The sequence below is a fragment of the Equus caballus genome, chromosome 1 (genome assembly GCF_041296265.1).
Source record: "Equus caballus isolate H_3958 breed thoroughbred chromosome 1, TB-T2T, whole genome shotgun sequence".
In the NCBI taxonomy this organism is placed as follows: Eukaryota; Metazoa; Chordata; class Mammalia; order Perissodactyla; family Equidae; genus Equus; species Equus caballus.
The window spans coordinates 90,805,228-90,826,291 of NC_091684.1; the positions used below are offsets into that span (position 1 = coordinate 90,805,228).

The 21,064-nt window shown below is 44.6% G+C and overlaps 1 protein-coding gene across 8 annotated transcripts in view; it reads right to left on the minus strand.

The window, feature by feature from the left end:
* The window catches only part of DISC1 (DISC1 scaffold protein), a 339,947-nt gene that overhangs the window by 204,781 nt on the left and 114,102 nt on the right, over positions 1-21,064 (minus strand). For 7 of the 8 annotated variants that reach the window (XR_011423792.1, XM_070229105.1, XM_070229094.1 and 4 more), the window contains exons 7-8: positions 12,223-12,277; positions 7,629-7,731 (exon numbers count right to left, since the gene is read on the minus strand). Coding sequence is in view for 6 of the 8 variants with exons in the window: in XM_070229105.1 (XP_070085206.1) it covers positions 7,629-7,731; positions 12,223-12,277 (158 nt within the window). In the remaining 2 variants the exon portion in view is untranslated. Of the gene's footprint in view, positions 1-7,108; positions 7,276-7,628; positions 7,732-12,222; positions 12,278-21,064 lie in introns of all 8 variants that reach the window. The other variant, XR_002809874.2, reaches the window with a different exon arrangement.

Sequence of the window (21,064 nt, forward strand, 5' to 3'; positions counted from 1 at the left end):
CAAGCTCAAATCCACATGGTTAGGCAAGACCGCATTCAAAGCCCCCCCCTCAGTACTGTCATCAGGGCCACCTGCTGGGAGCTGGGGCCTTTGTCCAACAGACAAGCGCAGCCAACTGCCCTCCACCTCTCCCTGGAAGCTCCTGCAGCTGGAATTTGCCATTTTCTGTCTATTTTGCTTCTTTCTTCCAGTCACCATAATTTCCTGAGACAGTGAAAGCATTTTCTGTGAGCAAGGCCCGAGACTGGCTTTGCACATCAAACATTTTAGACGTCCACGCATTCCCTAGAGAAGACGAGGGGCAACACAGCACTGGCACCTACCAGATTTTATGTAAAACAGCTTCTAACAGCTTAAGAAAATGTGGTACCTGGGGAGAGACTAAATATATGAACAGACAATGGCAAGATCATGTATAGAATAGAAGCCTGAGCCACAACCTGCCCAGGAAATCAACCCATGTATCAACAATAACCAGCCCAGGAGGCCAGCCGGCTCTAAGGCAGACTTGTAGAAAGCCAGATTGCTGTCTCCAGTGACAATCCAGGAAGCTAAACAAAAACTTCTGTAACTATTGGCCCAAAATGGCCAGGACTTGATCACTGACAGACAGCTTCCCTAATTTATGTCTCTGCTTCCAATTTAGGACCAACCGGAGAAAGCCTAAATGCCCCGCTAACCAATCACAAAGGATGCTCTAGTCAGCCTGCCTTCAACTTCCCCAGGCCAGCAGCCTCCAATCACAGCTGAAGCCTTCTTTTTTTCCACTACAAAGCTTTCCCACTCCTCTGCCTGCCCTGCAGTCTCTGCCAAACACAGTGATGGTGGCTGACTCCCCCGCCACAGCAAGCTCTGAATCAACCCCTCTGCTTCTTCTCATTTGGAGGGTTGTTATTTACACACTGGATAGACATCATCTTTGAAATATGTTTACTGGGCCTATCATCTCCCCCCAGCCAATGATCTAAACCATAGACATTTTCTAGAGAGAAGGAAACATTTTGTGCTTATCTAGAAAACATAGTTTATTTCTAGAATGTTCTTATTCCCCCCAAATCATAAGCTAAGAAAGAAGATTTCAGGCTGCCATTTAGACACATTTATCTGTAACTAATGCATTCTAAGAGTAGACAGGTTTTATTCTCTACAAAGAAAAAGTCAAATTGAATAAAACCATCTTTTAAAAAAAAATTGGCTTGGAGTACCAGAGACATCTTGATATGCTATTTAAGAATAAATGATTATCTGAACTGTTTGTTCCTTGGAAAGAGATAGTAGGAGGCAGGTGGGAGAGAAAATGTACCACAAACTGAGGGGAGACCCAAAGGAAGTACAGAAATAGATTTTGGGGATCAGCAATCAACAAATGAGGATCCATTTTTTTAAAAAACAATTACTCTTATGGACTATTTCCTGAGTGCCAGGCATTAGGCAAAGCCGAAGAAAAATACAGCAGGGTGACTCAACAGATGGACCAGATCAATAATGGTAGATGATTCAAGCAAGGAAAGCTGGAGCCAGAAATGCATGCATGATGTCAATGTCAGAAAAATATCAGAGGCCAGGTACTTGAAAGCTGAGCCTTAATCCTAGGGGAGAGGAAATGGCTAGAGCATGACAGGCCCCATGCCAGATGAATACTGGGATATTAGTCAGGTTACAGAGCACAGACAGAGGTAGAGCCCCGTCACAGGAGCTGGGGCCCCATTCAGGACTGTGTCTCCACAACAGTGCAGACCCAGAGTCCAAGATGGATGGCCAAGGATACACAACATGCAGAAAGATGCTTGTTGCTGAGTCATAGGTGTGGGTTACCACCACATAAATATCTTCTGTTTCTGGGCAGGAAAAGTTCTGGGAACTGGAGAAGGGTTGAGGAGGACACAGCTGTGAGGAGGGCCTGGCATGGAGAGGGTGGGACTGAACTTGAGCTCAAGACAAAAGTGCCCATTGCTAGAGGTCAATGGGTGGGCAAGGCCCAGAACGGTTCAAGAGCAGAGATAGGCCCATACTTCCAATGTTGACATCTTAACCACAGAGCTTGTGTCAGTCACACCCACACACTCTCTAGAGGGCTCCGAGGCCGTCCCCTCACTTTGCCCCCAGAGGGCCAGAGGGTAGAGCTTTCAGTGAGGGCAGCAAAGAGGTTAAGGAGCCCTTGTCTGGGTTGAGTTCCCTTCTGTGGAGCACCTTTTGAGAAATTTGCTCTTGTTTCCTTTTCAGACAGCCAGTTCAACGACGTGGGTCTGGGGCTGCCTCCTGTGCAAAGAAGCCTCTCAACCTTGACCCAGAAACCTTAGAGAGGCCTGAAGGAAAGGGGCCTGAAGTGGGCAGTTAGATCAGACCTGTTCTGGGCCACGAGAAGATGCTCTTCTTGGTTCATCTTACTGGGCAGAATCCAGCCATGACAGTGACCAGACCTCCAGGGCTAAGGTTAATATATGGCCTGGGGAGAGGACCCAGCAGGGCTCCACGCTTTTGAATTCAGCACTGAAAACCAAATGGACAAACAATCCTCACCATCAATGAGGGGCCCAGCGTAGTTCAGCAGGCAGGAGACTGCATCGGCATTTGGGGCTAGAGCCACCTTGCAATGAGGGGTGTAGAAGCCACCACAGCCCTTTTCCTACCGGTACACTAGGCAGGAACCTGCATCAGTGAGTGACAGCGGCTCAAGGAGTCAGCCTCTGGCCAAATCCCCTCCCACTCAGACACACGGCTAACAATTGCTAGGGAAGCACATATTTACTCTATGCAAGGAAACATCATGCTCAGATTTGTGATTCATGTATTACTATACTAATAAATCACATTATTTTAATTCACTACTGCATTTAATTCTTATAACAAACTAATGTCATGGGTGTTACTATTATCCTCATTTTATGGATGAAGAGACAAGACTTTAAAAGGGTGAATAATTTGTCCAAGGTCACCCAGCCAGGTGGTGATTAAGCTGGACTTGAACACAGACCTCTCAGATCCAAAGCCTAAGCTTGTATTTCCTACACTGGATGGCCTCTGTTCTCAAAAAAAGAGATCTGTCTGCCCGGGTCAGCTTCTCCTTCTAAGCCTCTATGCACAGAGCTAAAGGAATGCACTTTCCTTCTCTGGGAAGGACGGTGACAACAGAACCTACCTGGATACAGTGAGAAAGATGAGTGTATAATTTAAACGAAATCATTCTCTGCCAAGAGAAGGGAAAGAAAAGAGATGAAGAAGATGCAGTTAAGTCAAGATTGTATAGGTCGGTGAAGACAAGGGAGAAAGATATATTAATATTATAGAACACTTGAAAGCCGCAGGGGCAGTAGCTAAGAAATGGACTGCCGGTAATTTGGAGAATCCGTTGTACAAGGCAAAATAAAGTCTGAGGTATTGCGGCTTTTGATGTATTACCATTGTCTACCTTCTTATCTCATATGACCTAGACTCAAGAAGAAATGATGGGCTTTCTAGCTATTTTTGTTCATGTACATTGTACCACACTCAGCTGGAGATATTAATACCAATTAATAGCCCCATGGCTCTTCTAAGTATCTACAGAACGTTTTGTATACTAGCCTTCATTTTTTCCTTTTTTATTGCTAGCATCCTAGTTAAGTCAGTGACTCCCGGTCCCCAGACATTCCCCCCTCTATCTCACCATGTACCAGACTGGGCTTCCTAAAGTCTGGCTTTGGTCATGTCATTACCCTGCTTAGAAAAGGGGTGGGGGGGATGGCTCCCCAATGCTTTGATCCTCAGCCTGCAATTCAGAGCCCCGTGCATCTGGGTCCTAACCAATGTGGACAAGCTTATTCCTACCATGCCATGATACTGACCCTATGCTCTAGTCAATCTAGACTACTCCTCCTCCCCAAAACACAGTCGTGCTTTTCCTCCACATCCAGGCCAACCCAGAACATCACTATCAAAGGGAATGGATCTTGTCCTGTCCAATACTGCACCTTTATTACCGAGAGCCAGGCCTGCACTAAGTAGGTGCTGGACGCCGTTCCCTGTGCCTGAAAAACTCTCTGACCACACCTTCAGTTCACAAAATCCTACTGCCTCCTTAGTTGCTGTGGCACTTTTTAAAACATGGCCCCAAAAGTCTTTGGCATACCTCCCATTGAGAGTTGTCATCTGTGTCCCTTTTCCCTTGAATCGGGCCCCAGGATAGCTTGACTGATAAATCCAACAGAAGTGACACCCTTATGGTCGTGCCCATCAAATTCTTTAATACTGCTCTCTTGGGGTGGAAACTTCTTTCTCTCCCCTTGAGTGTGAGCTGGGCTTAGTCACTAAAGCAAAAGTGACAGTGTGAGATTTTGGAAACTAAGTCCTAACAAGGCACTGTGGCTTCTGCCTTGTTTGCTTTTGCTCTCAGATCACTTGCTTTGGGGGAAGTCAGCTTCCATGTCATGAGTGGCCCTATGGCATGGCCCATGTGGCAAGGAACCAAGGCCTTCTGCCAACAGCCTCGTGGATGAGCTTGGAAAGCAGATATTTCAGCCCCCATCAAGCCTTCAGGTGACACCATTCCCATCCTACTTCTTGACAGGAAGGTCGTGCGAGATCCTGAGCTAGAACCACCCAGCTAAACTGCTTCTGGATTCCTAACACCCAGAAACCGTGTGATGTAATAAATGTTTATTGTTTCAAGCTACTAAGTTTTAAGGTAATTTATCACACATTAACAGAGACACATACCAGTTCCTGAGTCCAGGCCTTAAAAATGAAGATACTTCCATTTCCTGTCTCTTGGAAGACTCACTCTTAAAACCTAGCAGCCATGTTGTAAAGAACCAAGCTGGATATAGTGAGGCTCACATAGACAGGAACCAACAGACAGACCAACCTGCTGGTCATATAAGTGCCCATCTTGGAAGTGGATTCTCCAGCCCCCGCTGAGCCATCTGAGCTATCTCTGCCAAGCGCTACTCAAATTGCAGATTCATGGGCAGAATAAACGATTGGTCATATTTTAAGTCACTAAGTCTTGAGGTGGTTCAGTATGCAGGAATTGATGATAAGAACAGATTTTGGTATCTGAAAGTGGAGTGCTGCTTAGAACAAACCCCTAAAATCTGAGGCATTGACATTGGGACCAGGTGGCAGGCAGAAGCCTAACAGGCTTCAGTGAAGGCTGAAAAAGAAACAAGAAAAATATTGGAAGCTGGAGGAAAGGGGACCCTTGTAACGTAGTGACAGAAAGGCTGGTAACATTAACAAGCTGAAGTAAGGTAGAACAGAAATCCTCATGAAGTTAACCACATAGCCAAGGAGATTCCAGGCAGAATACAGAAGGGCCTACTGGCTTCTTGTCACAGCCCATAAAATGCAAGAAAAGAGAGATGAGTTAAAGAATACACTAATAAATATAAAGAAGCTAGGACTTGCTGAGTTTGAAAATAAAACTTTTTTTTTTTTTGAGGAAGATTAGCCCTGAGCTAACTCTGCCAATCTCCTCTTTTTTCCGAGGAAGACGGGCCCTGAGCTAACATCCGTGCCCATATTCCTCTCCTTTATACGTGGGATGCCTACCACAGCATGGCTTTTGCCAAGTGGTGCCATGTCCGCACCCAGGATCTGAACCAGCGAACCCTGGGCCGCCGAGAAGCAGAACCACTTAACCAATGCGAACTTAACCACTGTGCCACCGGGCCAGCCCTAAAACTGTTTCTTATTCCCAGCCTCTGCAGATAGCAAATGCCTCTCAAATTAAGGAAGGGCCCCAGTGCATAGATCAAATCTAGAATGGGAGATCTAAGACAGTGAATCATAGAAAGTTTCAGACTGACGAAAGGCCCTCTAAGAATCTTAAGATCCTCTCCATTCAACAGGGCTTCTAAGACTCTCAAGGGCATTGTCCCTCAGCATTCTCACAGGGAGCACAAAATAGAGAAAGGCTTCTCTTGGAGAGTTTGTCCTGTGGCTTCTGTCTAATAGAGTGAGGGTTTGCCACTCCGAAGGTACTCCAATAGGCCCGTCAGGATCCCAGTGGAAGAAACTTTTCACTCCTCGGGCCCTCCCTCCCGTGAGTATAGCTCAAAAGGAAACAGAAATCGCATCATGTGCAGAAGTTGCAGAAGAATGATGACCCCCCCCGCTGCCAAGAGCACAACCCACGGGGTTAGCCCAGTGACTAAAAGGCCGGGTCACCAAGGGCCTAAAGAGGAATCAGGAAACAGGAGGTCAAGGCGTGAGTTCCCATCCCAGTTAATTCAGGTCATCCCTCCTCTGATCAGGCCTCACCGATTCTCTCAGCAGATCAAAGAACTAAACAGAAAACCCAGGCCCTGTATGCAATATACCATCTTAAGAATTTTCCCCAGGATTCTAAAAAGAGATTATTCACATCTGAGACAGGGACCTCTCTGCTGCCTGAATGATGCATCTCCTCCTTTGGGCTTAATAGAGACACATCCACCTGTATTCCTAGGAAAGATATATTGATTAGGAAAGGCAAAAACCCTAACTCAGAAGCAAGATGATGTTCATCTTCTTTTTTCTCTGAGCAAATGGGGCCATAATTCCAAGTAAATGGCATGTGAAGCTGTTAAGAGCCAAGCCCCACATTCACATGTCGACGTTCTACTGGTTGTAAATAACACGTGTGACTGCACCAGGGACCAAATTGCTCCGTAGCTGCCAACATTAGTTGTTTAATGATCTGAAGAGCAGAAGCTGCCAATTATTGTATTCCCTCTTAAAATGCCATTTAAAACCCATACATGTAATTATTATACCTTTTCGTTAAATTTTTATGATTCTTCTGAAGCTGATGAGCTGTGGGCTCATTCAACCTATAAAACTCAGAGAATCCTGGAGGATGTCATGCAACTGAGCTAAAATCCATGTATCACACCTGGACTCTAGACCCCGACCTGCCACCACTCAGCTGAGTGAGTAAACCCAACCAAAGGACATACCCCAGGGCCTCAATCTCCCCATCTGTTCGTTGGGATCCCAGCATCTCTCCCACCTTCCTAATACAGCTGCTGTGAAAATAAAATAAAGTAAAAAGTGCTGAGGCATGTTTAAAAGCACTGTTCAAAAGAAGAGTAAGATACTATTCTCAGAGACTCGTGTTTGCAACCTAGTGATTAATGGAAAAACATACCCCTTAATAACTACCAGATTAAGGTGGGATTATGATCCATGGAAGATCCTCCAAACATCTATCACCAATGACTAGACTGTTAACATGAGCGCATCTCCTTGTCCCATGTTATTACTCCTTCCCCCTACAGGAAGGGTTGGTCACATCCAATAATCCTTCTTGAGCATCTGCAGATACATAACGTTATGTAAACATCAGCTAGACTTATATGGCATACAGAGTACATCTAAACTCTTAAAGAAACAGAAACTGGAAGTCTAAAATAGGGTACCTACACAAATAGCGTATTTTATAATGTGCGTGCACGTGTATTTTTCAAAGTCTCATCCATCCTTGAATGAGGAGATTGCGTTGCCCATTTATTCCACGGGTTTTAGTGAGACTCCCCAGGAAAGCTCTGAGGTGTCTGAGTACGACATAAGGAACAGGTAGACTGTTCATCAAGGACAGAATAGGGATGTGGTGCTGGTTGTCATGGGTCCACTCCACCCGCTTCAGTGTCTCCTGTATTTCCAGTTACCTGATACGGCAAGCATTTTGGCCTCCAGCAGCACTGGGAGTTGGGTTTCAATATCGTTAAGTTTCTTCCTCAGAGTACTGCAGAGTCTCTCACTCAGACAGATCTAGAGGGAGAGAAACAGCCACCCATCATCGTTTATTCATCAGAAGGCACAGAGCAGCCAGGTCAGAGATTTCTGGGTTTATAAGTAATTAAGAGGGGTGATAAAGAGAAAGTGGAGGGGAGTTCTTAAAAAGCCAACAAAGCAAAAGAAAAAGGAAAAAAGGAAGGAAGGAAAGATCAATAAAGCAGCACTGGCATATTCCAAACACAGGTCCTACACCTTCCCCCACACCCAAACACAAAACAGACGTGAGCTAACACAACAGGGCGCAACCACAAACTAAAACCACCTCACTACTGTGGCTGCCCCTGCCCCAGAGGCACTGACTCCCTCCTTCTGAAACACTCTTGCCCCACTGGCTTAGCCCACTCACTCCTTCAGGGCTCTGCTCAAATGTCACCTGGGCAGAAAGGCCTGCTGATGACCTGGTACAGCAGCAGCCCCCTCTGCCCGCCCTCCCCTTCCGCCTTTCCCCGCTCGATGTTCTTCCATGGCATCCTCTCCAGCTGACACACTATTTATTTTAATTCCTTTGTTTCTCTGTTGTCTCTCTCTGCTAGGATACAAGATCAATGTGAGCAGGGACTTGGCCCCGTGTTCGCACATGGTAGGCAGTAAATAAGGTGCACAGACGTTGAGACCAAGGGCAGAGCGGCACGCGAGATTGAATTACTCAGAGATGCTGTCTAATGAAACTTTGAGGGTAGATGCTTGCTGGCAAGTCAGATTTGATCGATTCAGTGAGTGGATCTCAGTGAGGTTTGCAGGTTTTACCATTTCTTTTTCCAGGACACTCCAAACACTTCCTATATTTTTCTTTGCTTTTTCAAAAATAGCAAAAATCTTAAATTTCCGTTTCTTTTTTATCAAATGTCTTCGGATAGCTTTCATTTTGTTTGAAGCTAAAACATCGCAAATTTTTTCTTTTGTTGAAAGCTAAAACCACATATTCAATTGATATCTCTACTCAGATTAATGAGCTACCTAGAAAAACTTCCAGTTCAACAAAAGCATACAGCACAGTTGACTGGGTGATCCACAAAGGATGTTATCTGGAAGCATTCCTCTTTTCTTGCTAAAAATCTAAGATTCCAGTTGGATTCACAGAGCCCAGAGAAAATATAAAATTTAATTTCCCCAGAAGATTCTAGATCTTACTAGCTACCATCAGTTTGAGATTGAAATTGAGATTGTTTTTAGAATCAAAGACATCACCCATCCTGCCTAAAATGCTACGCCATATCTCCCATGGCCTTAAACATGGTTTTTTTCCCCATTAAGTGACTGTAATTTCCTAAATCTCTTTATAAAACCCACTGCCTCTCTCTCTTTTTTTTTTTTTTTTTTTTGAGGAAGATTAGCCCTGAGCTAACTACTGCCAGTCCTCCTCTTTTTGCTGAGGAAGCCTGGCCCTGAGCTAACGTCCGTGCCCATCTTCCTCTACTTTATAGCAGTGGGATGCCTACCACAGCATGGCTTGCCAAGTGGTGCCATGTCCACACCCGGGATCCGAACTGATGATCCTGGGCAGCCGAGAAGCAGAATGTGCGAACTTAACTGTTGTGCCATTGGGCCGGTCCCACCATAAAACTCACTCTCGATGAAGGTAACAGGGTGGTAGCCTCCAAACCAAAGCTTGTACCAGCATTACTGAACAGCTACATGTCCAAAGAGATTAATTTCGAGACCCTTTCGATAGTCCTGAGATTTGTCAGGAAGTCACAACTGGGAGTTAGAAGGAAGACACTCTGAACACCTTCCCCCCAGCACTGTCTCAAGTTGGCTCGATGCCTGATGACTGGCACATCCCCTCCCATTCGTCTAAGAATGTCACGGGAAGTCTGAAAACATTTCTGTTAACTCCCTAACACCAGCCATAATTCTTATGTCTCAACCAATGGATGTCCTGCGTTTCTCATTTTAGTTAACAGTATCTCTTAATCATAACTGGGTCAGTTTCTCCTTTGTTGAGCAAATCTATCCTTCAAGCTGTCACTATTAATATGAAACAACCTCTCTAAATCTTATTAAATGGCAATGCACATTCTTTCAGGCGCTGCTGGATGTAATCTAATATCTACCAATCTCCAGATATCTCATTTATTTCCAACTATTTCTTCCATTTCATTTATCCCTCAATTACCTTTGGTTTGGGTAACCCCATAAGAGTTGAAGAAATATAATGAGTGGAAGGACGGTTCCACCTCCCTTTGAGGGAGGAATGGAAAGAATATCAAATCTATATATCTAATACTATAAAGAAAGAAAACTGCCAAGCTGCAATCTCTACTTCAAGGTCACCAGCCAATCAAGTTCAAAGCAGAAGTTTGTTTTGTGTGACTAGGCAGTTTTTCTTTAATTCTCTGTAGACTAATATGTGACCCCCATACACACACACATTCATGGATGTGCACGCACACACACACACACACCCCTATACACACACATACACGCCCCAGGAAATCTGCATTTCCTTTTATTTTCAAATAAAATTGGACCCTGAGGAACTCATTATCAAATGGAGCTTTTACATTTACATTTTAAAATCCTAAATATGAATTCCTTAATTTTATGGAAAAGCAAGGGAATTATAAGTTCTTTATAAATGCATTAGAGAAGGTATGCAAACAAAGCTAACCACTTTTGGCATTTGGGCAAAGCCAGTAGCTTTAACAGTAGCTGAGAGCATCAGCAAGTGGCAGCATCGTGTGCCTATGGGCATATGTGTGTGAACACAATATTAAATGTCATAAAAACACACACACATATATAAACACCATCTGTATTATGTAACATGCACACCTGCATTCTCACGGCTGGAATACAGACTCATTCATATGACACACACACTATTTCTGATACTCAATACACCCAAACCCAAGTCCTTCCACCTTTTAATTCTACACAGAAATTAGGCCACGCTGATACATGGCACATATTTACAGAAGAAAACACAGGAGAAGGAATACATCTATCGCCTTCCCCATCCAGGAAGCTGCGGCCTCCCCTCACCTCCCTGGGCATCGCCTGGAGGTCACAGTGGCAGAGATCGATAGGGCCATGAATACTAGCGGGCGACATTGCTGTGACTTGTCAGGCAGAAATCAGGTCTGCTCTCTAACACTCCCTCTCCTGATTCATACAACAAAATTGGTAAACCAAATCTGTCTCTGTTGCCCCTACAGGTGTGCAGGGGAAAAGGTCTTGGCCCCGCCCAGCATGGGAGCCTAAGACAAAAGTCCTTTACCAGAATTGCCTGGGGACTCTGGTCCTCGCGCTGCCCGGAATAAAGCAGAGCCTTGAGTCTCATCCTGCTCTTCTTCTTTGGGTGAACGTTCGTGGAAAGTTCTCCAGGAAGGCAGAGCAGGGTTCAAACTTGCCCAGGGCCCTGGCCCCAATGCTGTCTAATGGATAAGACTTACCCCTACCAGGAAGCTCTCCTTTTATGCGGGGCATAACGGCCCGTCAAACTGCTGCTGTGTGATTTTCAGCAAAATCTTTTAATGCTGTTCTCAGAAATGAATTAGACACAGAAACTGGGAAAAGGGTCAGACTAACTGGACATTTTTGCGAACAACACATCGGCAGTCTAAGCTTAGCTGTGGTGATCCGCAAGACCATAGGAGCTCTTCCTGATCTCCTTCCCTGGGCACTGAGAACAAGAAAACCTTCCCTCCAGGCCAGGAGACTCTTGTCTGCGCTGCTTTCTGCTCCAAAACCTCTTCTTTTTACATTTGGATCATCTTATAAGCACCCCTGATCCCCAGACCTAACACAACTAATTAATGATTCATACCTAGTTCTCTGCCACACATTTAGCAATAATTCAAGGAGTAATGGCTCCTACCACACAGTTTCCAGTAACTCAGTCGGGTAGGACTATCTCTGTAGGGAAGGGCTCTGTTTCGGAAACTGTGGTTATCCTAACTAACCGTGACACTGACTATTTAATTGAATGGACTGTGTGCTCCCAGAGAATATTGAAAGAGTGCTCTATCTCTACACAAACTCTGCTTCTGATATGAAGTACAAATGGCAGATAAGATAGGCAGATAAAATCATTCAGAAGTCAACTTAAAAACTTTAAAACACAAAGGACAACATACCATTTCCGTATGTTTGTGGGGAACCTGAACCTTGCCTTTCCAGGAGGAAAAGTAATTAATTTGTCAGATTATCCCCATCCAGAAAGGCTTTTGAAGCAAAGACATTTGGTTGTGCACAGCACAGTCGTTTCCATTCCCCAACATCAACAGCTTGTTCTGAAGCAAAGGCCAAACTAGTTAATTCCCAGGGGGACCACAGGTTGGGACCTCTACCATGGGAACGGCCGTCGCCCCTGGCTCTTTGGCTCATCGTTTGGCCTGTAGAATGGCTTTGCCAAGTCCACATTTCTTCCAAAGCCCAGGTGTCCTGTGAGTTAGACACGAAACTAAGTCAAGAGAAAACTTCAGAGATTTCTTTAGAAAATTGGCATAAAAAGGTACTTACCTTGGCAGTGATTTCTTTAAGTGACAAGCTGAGGGATTTTATCCTTTCCTGGAGGCTAGAAGAATTAGAAAGAGGACATTGGTCTTCTTGGCATCATAGTTCAATACCACCACATAGGGAACACTATGAAACATGGACCTTCCGTCAGCCCAATGGCTGAAGAAGCACATTAGGAAAGATGATGCCAAATTGGTTCCATTTGACAGTGGAATTAATACACTACTGGGAATCAGATTTCCCCTCCTTAATTGTGCTCTACTGAAGTAGTATTAAAATCTGTTATCATTTCCACACATACACTGATAGGGTGACGGCACAACCCAGATGTGCTCCTGGCATCAAAAGATTAGAATTTACATTCCTGCAACTACCTTTCAAGACGGATGGTCTACATAGGGTAGTGTTTCACAAGCAGGTAATCAAATATTACCTATTTGGGCACACTGTGCAATTCAAGCAATATGCATGTACTGAGCCACTTCTGTGTTTGGCAGTGAGGTGGAGCACATAGGAGATACATATATTTAAAGTACATCTAAAATAGAATTCCCTTACTCTTTAGGCTCTCCCCAGCTTCTTTTTCCTCCTTAGCATTATTCACCTTGGCATATTCATTTATTCTTGTATTTTCTCCCTCCCCCCATTGGAATATAAGTTCCACAATTGCAGCAACTATCTGTTGTGTTCACTCCTGTATTTGCAGTGCTTAAAACAATTCCTGGAGCTCAGGCACTCAGTCAATATCTGCAGAGTGAATGAGTGAACAAAACTAAGACTCAGACCTTATTCTCAACATTGTTATCTAATGGAGAAGAAGTTCATGCAGACAGTCAACTATAATATAAAGCAAGACGAAAAAATTACTATAAGGGGAATAGAAACCCAATACCAGGATGAAATTGCTGCATAAAAACTGTCACTGGTAGAATATTGTCTCCACGCCAGCAATGGAGCAATAACTTGCACAGCAATTTAGAAATCAGGGGATTGGTGGGAAAGCTTAACTGAAAGAAGTGGAAAATGAGCTGAGCCTCAAAGCAAGAAGAAAGAAGAAAGCAATTTCACCGAGAAGATGAACCCAACTGGGCCAAAAGGTTCACATGGTGAATTGTGAGAGATAAAGTTAAAAAGGGGAATTATTATTTTTAATAGAAAGGGAGGGGGGAGGAAAGGAGTGGGAGGTCTACCTGCATTTGTAATGTTTGCTTGCTTATTTATTTAAAAAATAGATGGCGAAAATGCTAACATTTGTTTAATTTCAGTGGTAGGAAAATGAGTGTCTGTTACAGTTTTCAATTTGTTTGGAATATTTACAATTAAAATAATTTTTAAAGGACTATCAAGGACAAGCTATAGTCAGTATTGAATGCCAGGCTAAGGAGTTCTGAGCTTTATCCCAGAGGCAATGGGAAATCATTCCATTTTTGAGGAGAACAATATGAAAGAAATGGATTTTTTTCTGGGAAATTAACTGGGCAGCACTATGAGAGATGACCTGGAGGAGGAAACACTGAATGTGACAAACCAGGCAGGCAGCTTCAGCAAAAACCCAGCTGTGAGGTCCAAGGGCCTGCACAGAGGGATAGAAGTCGGAAAGGAGAAGAAAGGGGGGTCCTTTGATGATGATGCTGAACAGCAGCAAGAGCATCTAGAGCTTCTCGTGTATTCATTCATTCACAAACTCATTAATTCTTCCAGTATCTACTGGGCACCTAGTAAGGGAGGAAATTGGAGCTTAGAGGTATGGTTTCCTGCCCTCAACAGCTCACTGCTGCTAGACAGGAGCCCAAAATGCAAAAAGACAAAGTTACAAGTACTAGACTTGTAGTGACTTGGTAAAATGGTGAGCTACAGAGGGGCACTGTCAGATTTCTGGAATATGTAGGGGAGGGGGGTCAGGAAAAGCTTCCATAGCAGGGGTTGCAAAGTCTCAGAGCAAGCTCATCAATTTGCTGATTGTTGTTGCTCTTCAACCATAAGAACTGGTTCTGAATGTTATCACCTCCACCAATGTGTGACTTCTAAGTACAGTAAACTCATTTCAATTAAAAATCCCCCAGAACTGGTGCAGGTACATTCTAAACAAAGCCATTCCCACTCTAGACCTACATTCAACAGAGGAGAGTGTCCTAGCTGAGCTGAGGTCCGCCCAGAGGGAGGAGATGAGAGGCGACGAATGGTAGGGCACGTGGCAGCAGACTTTTCTGAATTCAGGAGTCACAATATGGCAAAAATCAGTGTGCTGGATGGGAACAGTGTGGAACAGCATGTGGAATCCTGCCTGGAGAATTCTACACACTGGCTGGATGGAGACTGGATCTTTTGAAGGGAGGTAAGTCTGAGTGGCGTATAACACAGAGAACGAGGAGCAGACTTGAGATGTTGGGGAGAGAAGGGCAGAGGGTGTCAAAGATGGGTCTGTATCCATTTTGCCTCTGATCCTAGTAGCAGCACCAGCTATGTGTGCTAATGTCTGCTCTCCAAATTTAAAACCTTCCTTAAACAGAAATGCACTTTCCCTTGCCAGGCTCATGGGAGTCCATTCAACCAATAACTTTCCAATAAAGGGTTCACCACAAAATTGTTCCTATAAGACCATTTAACAGTATCTTATACATAGGTGTTCCCAGCCACACACAAAGGCTAGTCCATGCAGTAACAATGAAGATAGTTAGGTGGTGGGTACGCTTACTGACACTGAAAATTTAGCTGACCAAAATGGCAGTGCCTTTAGCTAATGCCCAATAGGTCAAGCGCCATCATTCCAGGGGTTGACACAATTCACTGGTCTTGGCTCAGCTCTGGCCCTAGCCCAGAAAGAAAATTCATCTCCTCTCAAACATTCATGTTAGAGCAGACAGGCAGTGATGCAGATAATTGAATGCATTGCTTTATATTTGATTTGATTTCTATTTAATTTATTTAATTTATGCTATATTACTTTTTGCAGTAGATTTACCTTTCTAATTATGTTTTGCTCAGGCTAATATTAACATTACTTGCATCCCTGGGGTATACACAGAATGAAAGCAACAGGGGGCAGGAGAATATGAATAATCTACATACCGTGCCAGTGGTTTTCACGCTATTTTTAGTAGTAGAACTCTTGCAAAGAAAATTTTATCCAGAACTATAATATATAACATAGATAACAGAGGATCTGTTCTGATTGAGGTGGGGTGTCTGGCCTGAGGTGCAACTGATGTCACATTGACCCTCACACACTTAATGCCACCACCATCACCCTGTGGTCCCCAAACCACGACTCCAGGAACCAGAAAATACATTGAAAAGCACCAAATTAGATGAGTTAACTGTTTCTAAACAAGAGTTACATGTACTCAAGTGATTAAAGGTAATCCTCATGTTTCTTTGAAGCTTGCATATTGTTAGTGACAAAGAAGAACTATCCTCTCAGATCAAATTATGCTGTACCCTGGAAACACATAAGTGGTCTCTACAATTAGCAGATAATGTTTCGACAAACACACCAGACCTAATTTACTCAAATGAGTAACTTCGTTCAAAGCAGCCACCCTACAAATAGTAATATCAAACATTTATTGAGCATTTACTGTGTCCCAGACACTCTTCTGTGTTCCTTACATAGATTAGCCTTTGAAATTCTCATAACTCTAAGTCAGTACTATAATGTATACATTTTCAGACAAGAAAACTCAGTCAAAGAGAGATTTAAGTAACTTTCCTAGGCTTAACCAGCTGGTAAATGGGTAAATGATAACCAGGCAGTCTAGCTGTCTGTTCTCCTAACCAGTAAACTATACTACCTCTCCTAGAAGCTGTGTACTTCTTCGAAATATGCTGTCACTGTCCAGACGGATTTTTAGAACTCTGTTTTAGAATTATGTTAAATTTACAGTACAGTCAATGTCATTATTTGGAAACGCATATTATTCTTTACTCACAAACTGGTGTTTAAATCACATGACCAGAATTCACCCTCAACAAATGAAGCCTTAGAAAAGTTGAGACTGCTGACGAAAACGCACTACAGAGAAAGCCCAGCAGTGGCATATGGGCCTGGGGCCCCAATGGCAACAGGAAATCGAGTGCAACGGGGTCATTCCAGATTGATTGTGCCCCGCTCCCCAACCAATTCATTGTGCTGGTGTCCTCAGAATGGGACCTAATTTGGAGGAGATAGTATCTTTGCAGACACAGTCAAGTTAAAGTGAGGTCATTAAAGTGGGCCCTCATCCAATATGACACGTGTCCTTATGGAATAGGGAACTTTGGAGACACAGACAGGCACACACAGAAGGAAGTCAATGTGAAGAGACACAGGGAGAAAAGGCCATCTACAAGCCAAGGAGAGAGGCCTGGAACAGCTCCTTCCCTCTAGTCCTTAGAAGAAACCAACCCTGCTGACGCCCTGATCTTGGACTGCCAGCCTCCAGAACTGTGACACAATAGATTCCTGTTGTTGAAATCGCCCAGTCTGTGGTCCTCGTAATGACAGCCTCAGTGGGATTTTCCATTTTTAATAGTATGATTAATCCTATGTGTTATTAAGATCCTACATACTGGCGCTCCAGGGTCCAAGAAGAAAAAAATCGCTACTGTATCTGGCAGCAGCCAGACAACAGGAGACACAACAGCTCTTTTCTTTGCTTCAGACTAACAGACGGTTTCACTTTCAACTCGCCCAAGTGGGAGACTGGGAGCTGCCACAACAATAGACATGTGCAGAATGTAAACACTCTTGTTGGTAGTGTAGGAGCTAAGGATTCTGAGGGGTGGCTATGGAAGATTTGATGCGAGACTGTCTTTGATTTTTTAAAAAATGATGTGGGATCCTCAGGTTGGTATAGGAGCTCACAAACGCCTTAGCTCCATGTCAGAAATGAAAAAGGGCCCCCTTAAATGCCCCTGCAACATCACAGGAAGAATGCTACCACTGATGTCAAAAATCTCAGTAATGAGAAATTCAGTTTGGGGGAGGGGGAGATTGCTTTTCAGCAATAATTAGATGGGAAAATGGAGCTGAAGTCAATCCCAGAAACTAATCTAAATAGTACAAGCCAAGACTTGGTCAAGGGCCAGAATGAGACACTTATGCAGGAGAATATCAGCCAGGCAATTTGGGTTCAACGACTTGGGGTGAGAAACAAGTCTAAGGAGGAACCACCTGTGCTGCCACCACTCTGGCCCAAGCCACCCCACCCTCCTCTGAAATGCTGAGTGGCCTCTGAACTGGTCCCCTGCTTTTGGCCCCACCCCTCTCCAGTCTCTTCTCAAGACTGTAGCCAGAGGGCGCCTTCTCATGCCCGTCAGATAAAATGTCACTGGTCAGCTCAAATCCCTGTTCCAATATGTCCAGGGGAAGCCAAGTCCACGGGGACCAACATGGTCCATCTCCCATCACATCTCTGACCTCCTCTCCCACAAAGCCCTCCTTCACTCACTCTGCCCTGTCACATGGGCCTCCTGACAGCTCCCAATCTGCCTTGGTTGGCGCAGGCCCCTCAGCCTGAGTGTTCTCCCTGCAAGACACACAGAAGGCCAACTCCCTCCTACCTTCAAGTCCTCGCTCTGACCTTATCCTCTCAGGGAGCCCAGCCTGACTGCTCTACTTAAAACTGCTAATTTCCCATCCTTTTCTACATTTTCCCCCCATCGCATTCACCACCTACTAACCTACTAGGGAATTTACTTATTTGTTGTTTATTGTTTACTTCTGCCTTTCCCACTAGGAAGAAAGCTCCACGAGGGCAAAGATCGTCCATGGAGAAGTACTGGCACACAGTTAACTGACATTTGCTTAAGGATGACGCTCACTTTCTTGTCTTCTGTCTAAGGAACAGGTGGGGCATGGCGGGAACATCCTCACCTCTCTGAGAGTCACGCCTAAACCACAGGATGGTGAGAGGCTCCAGCCTTGTCCCCACCTCCACCACTGCCCCAACACGAGTGGGCATGAAAGGCCAGCCCTGCTTGTCACAGGTGGAGCTTCATGTGAGAAAGAAGATGTAAAAACAGAGTCTCCTCCATAAGATCTCCTCTCCTTTTTCTAAACTTCATCTCTTAGATGTCTCACTCTCTTTGACATATCTCTTTTGGATGGTTTCTTTTCATAGCGGGTGAACCGCGTCCCTCTAAAATTGATATATTGAAGTCCTAACCTCCCATATCTCAGAATGTGACCTTATTTGGAAATCGGGTCATTGCAAATGTAGTTGGTTAAGATGAGGATGTTAAGGTGGGCCCTACTCCAATATAACTGGTGTTCTTATAAAAAGGAGAAATGTGGACTCAGGAACACACAGAGGGTAAGACAGTATGAAGAGACACAGGGAGAAGATGGTCGTTTACAAGTCAAGGAGAGGGACTTGGAACAGACGCTTCCCTCCGAGCCCTCAGAAGGAAGCAGCGCAGCCGACACCTCGATCTTGGACATCTGAACATGAAAGCTTTCTGTGTTTAAGCCACCCATCGGTGGTCCTTTGTAATGCAGCCCTCGCTAACCTTCTGCAAAAACCTATAGCTACCTTAGGCATCTACATGCCCCCAGTCAAATGGCAACTAACAACTCTTTACTCCCTGTTTCTCCAGATGCTGCCACTTAGGGAGGCAAAACTCAAGAACCTTATGACAAACTTGAATCTGTGACTCTCTCTTAGTAATACTTTCCAAACTTCCCATAGATCCAGGCACCAGATCTTCCTTACACTTAGACTGAAGCATCTACAGGGCCAAAGGTCCATGCCCACCCAGAGCTGGTCCCGACTGCCCAGACCAGAAGTGCCTTCCCCAAGAGCCAAGAGCCCGCTTCCTGCCAGGGCCTCTTCTCAGGACAGTCCGCCCAAGGGTGGACCCCACTGCAGCACACATACCTCCAGTGAGCAATGCGCAAGCAGTGGCTACTTTGAAGGGGAGGTATCTACATGTAAAAGCCCATCACAGTGCAGGACACACCCCAGGTGGGAAGACAAGGTCGCAGTACCCTTGGTCCTCTTCCTCCAGGCCACACGTGTTGGGCGGGTCTGGATGGACTCCTTTATGGTCACGGCCTAGAGAAACTACCTCTCACCCTATGTGTTCATTACGCTTCCTCCTGCCACCGCTAGCCCAGCCATGACAGCCCTTAGCACCAGCCGCGGCCCTAGGCATTAGACTCACATCACAAGTGCCAACCATGTACCTGCTCCGAAGACGAGCCTTTGAAGAACAAAGGCTCTTATCTGTCCCTACTCTTATCTGGACTTTTGCCGCAAAAGAATATTAGTGACGCTCAAAGAATTCCACCACCATCCTACTAACTTTCTGCAAGATTTCAAACAAGTCCCTTTCTTCTGGGTCTCTATTTCCTCACCCGCAAAATGAGGAGGCTCGACTATGTTATTTCTACAACCTTCCAGTCCTACCATCCAAGATTCTTTTGCTGTTCTACCAATCAAGATTCTTTTACTAATATCATTTTATTTGTAGCATTTAGAGAATCTAAAAAACACATAGGTTGTATAAACTGCCAGATAACATTTGTGACCAAAGCAAAAATATAGGCCAGATGCCTCATTTTTGCTAAGCAAGGAAGGCACGAGTTTTTCAGCCCTCAAAACTGAGTTGTCTGCTGGTGGTTGCCCATCCATCTTCCTGCCTGCATATACCTAGCCTTATGCTGAAGTCCTATTTTAGCAAAAAGCTATGGGAGAGGAGGAATATCAATTTTGTCTCCAAACAGCCTTCTCCCTGCCCCCTTTCTCTCTCCCCACTCACAATCCCCCCCGCCCCCCAGCTGTCTTGTTTAGTAAAAATAAGTTTAAGAATGAGAGATTGTTACCAAAGCAAACCAGAAATGACATAAAGGGCAAAATGACAGCTACCCTAGCATAGGCGCTACTCGGGTCTTGAAACAAACAAACGAAAATACAGGAATCCATTGACATTAACAACCTTGCCAATTACTGCTCAGTCCTCCAACCTTCTGCTGGGGGCAAGTGGTTACAAAAATGACAGCAAAAACTGCCTTAGGAAATGCAGGATTTTATCTACTTGGCCTTTTTCCTTCCTTGGACCCTTCTCTCCTCACAGCTGATAATGTCACATGTCACTGGTGGGACATACTTGGGGCACAGGCAACAAAAATGCCAAGAATTCCTCCGGGCTTCACATGATCTCATAAAGGCACAGTAGGGCACATATACTCATCAGGAGAAAGCCATTCCACTTGGCTATAAAAGCTATCGAGCTGGTTATCTGAGCCAGTGACTCCCGGGGAAGGCTGCATGGTGCAGTGGAGAGAGATTTGTACCAAGAGGTGGAAGACCCAGCACCTCTGCTGGCCACCCTCACCACCTTTGGCACAGCACGCAATCTCTTTCCTGTCCAGCAGTGGGATGCGAGTCTGACGTTAGAGCTGCACACATGACAGACACTCACATTTATGCCGGTCAAACAGCTGGCTCACCTTTGGAAGATCTTGGGCAGAATGAAGTATAGAAAAAGTTTTAAATAAATCATTCATACAAATAACCATACCTTTATTAGAATAAGAAAATATTTTAGAGTAATCTAACAGAAATTGAGCAGCAGAATTTTTAACTAGGGTGAAGTAAATATATTTGGCGTTTTCCTCTCTGGCCCAATCAAAGGAGATTAAATGAAAGAACCGAAACAAAACAGGCCAGCGAAATCCTCCGACTTACAGCCCGTCATTCTTTCTCTGGATATGGATCACATTAGTGACTCATATCCTTAGAGAACCTTCCTCTGAACTTCAGGGATCCCAGGGCCAAACTTTAACTAGGACACTATATTCTGTCACTCTTGAGTCTTTACGGTAAAGCCCACCTTCTCCAACTACCTCGGCCAACTCATATTG